At 38.1% G+C, this 6145-nt stretch overlaps 1 protein-coding gene across 1 annotated transcript; it reads right to left on the bottom strand.

Moving 5' to 3' along the window:
• Positions 1 to 2124: 2124 nt before the first annotated feature.
• On the bottom strand, positions 2125 to 5719 carry mphosph6 (M-phase phosphoprotein 6). Its single transcript, XM_086158328.1, has 5 exons — positions 5529 to 5719; positions 4513 to 4625; positions 4281 to 4371; positions 4081 to 4181; positions 2125 to 2405 (listed from the first exon to the last, which is right to left on the bottom strand). The coding sequence occupies exons 1-5, from the start codon at positions 5577 to 5579 to the stop codon at positions 2276 to 2278; spliced, it is 486 nt and encodes a 161-aa protein (XP_086014454.1). The 5' UTR covers positions 5580 to 5719; the 3' UTR covers positions 2125 to 2275.
• Between the last annotated feature and the right edge of the window lie 426 nt (positions 5720 to 6145).

Here is a 6145-nt window from a genome sequence, read left to right as displayed (position 1 = left end):
AAATCAGCACCTCAAAATCCTAAGCCACATATGTCAAACTTAAGGCCCGCAGGCCAAATGTGGTCCACTGCGTCATTTTATGTGGCCTTTGAGAATGTCTTAGAAGGTCTGATTGTCTCAAAATACATAAGTCAAATGTGTGCATTAACCATTAAATACATTCCCCACAATTCATGGCAATCATGTTACCCGCAAAATGACGGCATCCTGCCATTTGATTGTACTGGGTCCACATCAATGTGATTTTCAATAAGTGGATTTGAGAAATATAAATGATCCCTAAATGTCCAGGAAGAGAAAGGTTGATGCAGATGGATGGCTGTTTGGAGGTTGATGGAAATGCATATGTAATATCTTGGATTTGAATGAGGAATAAATTTAGAGTTCTTTAACATTGAGTAGTAATTACATTTCTACTCTTACTATTACATGCGGCCCATTGAGGGCAACCATTATGCTGATGTGGCCCTCTGTCAAAACGAGTTTGACAGCCATGTCCACGACCATGGCCCTCAGCCAGAAAAAGCTAGCGCACACCCTCCAGGTCAGGGATAAGAGCCTTCTTGTGTCTTTGGATTAGGGCAGTGCTTCTCAATTTTATTCTCTTGCGCCCCCCTAAGAAGAACAAAACATTTACAGGCATCAGGGCAACAGGTCTGTAATCATGGAGTTCTGTTGTCCCTGTTTTTTTGGGGGACGGGGAAATGGAAGCAGGCTGGTACATGGCATGTCTCCAGTATGATACTGAATATGTCAGTAAGCACTGGAGACAGCTGGTCAGCACAGTGCTCTAGGGTGGATGGCCCTGCTGCTTTGTGTGGGTTCTGCCTCTTAAATCCTTTTTACATAAAACATATAAGGTCCTTTCTTAGATCCATTCCAGAATCTATAAATCAGTCTGACTCTTACATACACCTATTGTCAATAGTCACAACTACACCATGGCTGGTGAGACTATGTGGGCCTCTTCACAATGACCCACATGGAAATTAAGAGGCAATTCTTTGAGGGAATTTTGTTTGATTCCTTCTTTTTTCCCGAATTTTCTCTAATGGGGCCTTATTGGTAGATGTCAACAATACATCCTATGACCATGTAACTCAGTCCAATTGTCTGCAAGACCATCACAAAGCTCTGTAAAACCAAGAGCCAATTGGATACACCAACATGCATCTCCATCAACAGGGGATGCTATAATCAAGGGGAAAACTTAGACAAGTTCCTACAGTTTGCAGTCAAAACAGTGCACTTCCCATCTAGAAGACAAATAATCCACACTTTTGGGTGACACATTTGTTTGTGCAGAAGTTCTTGTTTTCCAAAGAGGCCAAAGGGAACTACTCTTTCAGGTATCCTGCCAAAACTTTGCCTCAATTACTCATACAAAATTAGACTGCAGAGTTCAAAATCTCTTAATACTCTAAATTGCCTGTGGGTCCAACTCATATCCCTTCACTGGCTGCCGAATACAATGGGAACTTTGACCCTTTTTATACCTGCTTGCAGGCATGATGAACTATGATCTGATCCACATTCGAGGGGGGGGTTAATTCTGCATTCAATCATACACAGAGGTCTTGTTGTAGGTTTATTGAATTTTTTACTGCAAAAACAATTATTGGTACAAGTTGAGGATCCTTGAGGTAATTTCTAGACAAAGATAAGAAAAACTGATAAAGATGTAATAAGAACAAATTAAATAAAAAGAAAATGCATAAAACTATGATCAAGTCATCTTACTGGTATTCATATGTATAGTATGTGTTCTCAAGATAAGCTAGACCCTGGCACCCACACAAATATTTCTATCATTTCAGTTAAATACAAAACTATTCTTTATATGGCTGAATAAGGAAGGGAAATTTTGATGACATTGTGCAAACCGCCAGTTGTTCTTGACCAGTTCTAATCAGAATGATCCAGACAATCAAAAAATGCAGAAATCATATTCTCCAGACTACATAGAGATGGTCTTTTATGTAAAATATACACTATACTGTGAAAAATATCATCATTCATTTAACACTCACCCTGTGGAGATCAGTGGGTTCTGAAAATTAATGTAAAGGCCAAAACCAAACCCAAAGTGTGTTTTCAATATGACAATGACTGGTATTTCTTACATTGAAACCCCCTAAACATTGAGTCAGTATGAGTAAAAAAAGTGGTTTCATAAAGACATATGCCAAAAACTGCAGTAACTTAGAGACATGTTTTCCTCCAAAAGAAAATTTCCAAGTCTTTTTCTTCAGCTCCATTTTGAAAGTCAGTTTAACTACTGAGGTGTCAGAAACTCATTCTGTTTTGGACCGTCCACTGTGTTCTGGTTGAGGTCTTCTATGGTGGTAGGTCTTACCCGCTTTCTGGCAAACCTCTTCTTCATGCTTCCAACCAAACTTTCATACCTACAAACAGTAACACACTGCTTAAGAATGATGTGACCTTACCTACACTATCTAATAACAGAAAATATGCACATTTGAACCAGCTACTTTAATACAACATAATTTAAACTTTGGAATACATGTTTTAGACCTTATTTTACATTGCTTTGGTAAATTATTGGCTTTGATTATATCTACTACAATAATTTATTATTACTAACTATCAGCTGACACTGACAGGAAAACAGATACTTGCACGATTATGATATAAAATACCATTGTTGATGTTTTAAGAACCCAACTAAGAAATATCAGGAACAAAATGTTCTTGTGCTCAATGAAATCTTACTGAACTTCTTCTGTATAAAGACTGAATTATGTTACATGTTGTAAAACAACAAAGACAACAAAATTTTAATTAGATGGAAAAATGTCACTGTCGCTACAAGACTATGGGACTATTTCTAAAAATAAAGAAAAGGGGCAGAATTTTATTATCTTTTAAAAAGAAGAAGGTATGATTAAGACTTGTGATCACACATGACATATATGCTAATCTCAAATACAATGAAGACCGAATCATTTTTGAGATGTTGGGTAGTCCAATATTTTAGATGGCGTGCCCACTTCAACAATATAAAGAGATGTTTCATTGGATCACAAAAAGTGTTAGTGATGATACCTCTGAGATTTGAAGTCAGGACTCTCAAGATAACCATCACAACTGCTGTTTTCCACTACATAGCTCCACCGATCACTCAATTTCCTCTGGGATAAAAGTATTCCTGATTTTGATCATTCTAGCATTCTAGTCTTTTTTCCTGACCGAGAAGGAGGGTCACCCAAATTGGCCTGTTTATGATTTTAAATAGTGACTTACTCATGAAGTACTTCTGTTGTTAATTGGTTATATACAGTCAAGCCTGAAATTTTGGAGATAAGGTCAGAGAAGCCAGACTGAGACAGTTCAGTCATGTGCAGAGGAAGGATAATGAATATATAGGTAGACAGATCCTATCATGCAGGAGACATGCGAGAGGTCTAGAGGAAGAACAAAGAGAAGATTTATGGACAAAGTGAAAGAGGACATGAAGTTAGTTGGTGGGAGAGAAAAGGATATGGGGAATAGAGTTAGATGGAGGAGGTTGATTCCCTGTGGCAAGCCTTGAAGCTGAATGGTAAAGGGTGTTTTATACATACTTATACATATACATATACAGTATAAGGAATATTTGTACATACAGTCAACAGTAGATGAATACAATTTGACTTGACAAATCGTTTGTGTGTTTAGTCATGTATAACACAAAGTCACTGAAGTTACAAGCCATTGTGCTGATACAACCCAACCCCCAGTGACAAAGTACAAAACCAAATAAATTCAAGCTAAGAGGTTGGAAATATGTAGTGGAAAATTGCCATATTTCTTAATCCCTTCAGTTGATCAGATGGTACATGATGGCAGATAGTTTAGAAAGAATATATTTTAAAAGATACATCTGATGGCAAACTTTCAACTGATCTTATTACTAAATCGAGCTGTTTAACAAAAATGTTTTCAAACTGTATTGCCAAAATAAATTAAACAGGTAGGATTTATAGGTAGGCTTCAGGATCTCCCACGACCCTAAGTGTAGAATAAGCGGTAGGTAATGGATGGATTTATCTGTGAAAACAGGGACTGTCAAAACAATACCTGATCGCCATCTCCTCATCCGTGATGTCCGTTTGGAGGCCAGTAGGATTACTGCTGTGTTGTGGGTTGTTATCGGGAGAATTCAGCAATTGCATCAATTTCTGTCCAATATCAACAAACACCTGATTTAAAAACAGCTCACAATCACATAACCTCTCACACTACCCCTTCCCAAAGCCACAAAAATGACCACAACAAACCTCAACTTCAGGATTAAAGCCTTTAAAGGAAATCCGTCCAAATGTCAGGCCTTCACAGCAAACAAAACTCCTTTCCTCTATGACCATATTCCTAGAAGCAAAATGCTTGTCAAATCTCTACTTTAATTCTCTTTAAGGGCCTGGGACCCAAGTGGTTCATGCAAGTAAACAAAGACACCTTTACATCTCTAGTAAGGATCAGTAAGGAGCAATTCAAACTGACTTTACTTACTCTGTGGCCAGGAGCTCTGGCAGGTCCAGATACCAACGTTCATCACTGATGATCCTCCTCTCATCTTCATCCAACTGCAGCTTCTGCTCCACATCAAGCCGCCTCTGCATGAACTTCGATATTCCACAAATCCTTTATCAACATCTCCTCATAGTAGGAACCCAATAATGGAAATATAAAAGATGCATCCATTAACCCGCTATAACTATTAGGTGCCTCTTACAGCTGTTACATTTTAAGTGTCCCAGCAAAATAAGAGACATTTAATGTCATTTAATCTTAAAATGGAAGTTTGTTCATCTAACTTTTTGACAGATTTCATAACTCAGTTATCCCTGCATTCTTAATCAAACATACATATCAGATTTTGATAGAACATTCACTCATTTCTCCATTGCTCTAAAAAGGTCATTTGGTGAGAAATGCTATAACAATACTGAATCAAACTAAAGAAAGAAAACAAAACAAAAAATTACTTCTAATTTCTCTGAAATTGAATGTAAGGTTGTACACATTATTGGTCATGTGCAGTATTATACTGACAGTAACAGTACAGGAATGAGAACAAGGCTTGTCTCACAACATTCATTGGAATAAATAACACGTTTATTAATGCAATTTATCATTAAATATTTTTCTACTGTTGGGTCAAAATCCAATTGTCTATTTAAAACAGACAGACAGACTGATAGATTGTTGGTCAAAAAAAGTATTTTTCAATACAATATTATCAATGAACTAGTCCAAAAGACCATAGCGAAACCAAAGCGTGTCTTATTGTAAATAAGCCACTTAAGATTAAAGTTGTCAGTACAAATTTAGTCTTGAGCAGAAATACGGAAGAAATTAATAAATGCTCTACACGTCGATAAAGAAACCCAATGAGTTTAAAACTTTAACGATTCAATACAGGACCACGTTCGACACATCACAGCACCAAGCTAGTGCTAGTCCCATCTGCTAGCACCCATGTGACCGGTACAATACAAAGATTTTTTTTACATTGCGTCACTCACCTTCATGCGTAACAGGTTTTTTGAAAGTTTGACGGAGTCCGCCACTGCCATTATCACGAGCTAACGTATCAAATGAGACACTAGTTACTTTAATCAAACGGACTTGTAACGTAAATAACCTACCACTGCCTAGACAGCATGCACACTGGCGGTGGCAACGAGGAATTTAGACAGGGCCAATCGAGTGCCGCTATAATCGCCGCCCGCAGCTCCCGATTAGTGATGTGCGAGTCCTGGACGAACTGTTCGAAACTTGTGTCACAATTCCTCGTCTCGAATAACTCATACGGTGGTAAGATCTTGTAAGAGCATTTGAAGAGTGAGGGACGGATCGGGGGGAGGGCTGAACGTCCGTGTACTGAGGAGCTGGTTCGGACACCATCGAACATACTCATATCAATGCGCCGCTGTAACAACAACACTGGAGTGGGGAGAAGCGTATCATTCCGCGTAGGTTTGTCCATTAGTCTTATACCCTACATTCACCAGTTCTAGGCTGTGGTGGGCCGTCAGGGCCTGCAAGACCTTCTCTGTTGGCCTAAAAAAATATCAGATGTTCATTATATTTTGTTAATTAATACTTATTAAATAATTCCAAATTGTCTGTTCACTTAATT

This window comes from Fistularia commersonii, chromosome 13 (assembly GCF_037954325.1).
Source record: "Fistularia commersonii isolate RoL2024-O1a breed Wild chromosome 13, RoL_Fcom_v1.0, whole genome shotgun sequence".
Lineage (NCBI taxonomy): Eukaryota > Metazoa > Chordata > Actinopteri > Syngnathiformes > Fistulariidae > Fistularia > Fistularia commersonii.
Note: the sequence above shows the minus strand (reverse complement) of the source record. Positions and strands in the feature narration are given on the sequence as shown.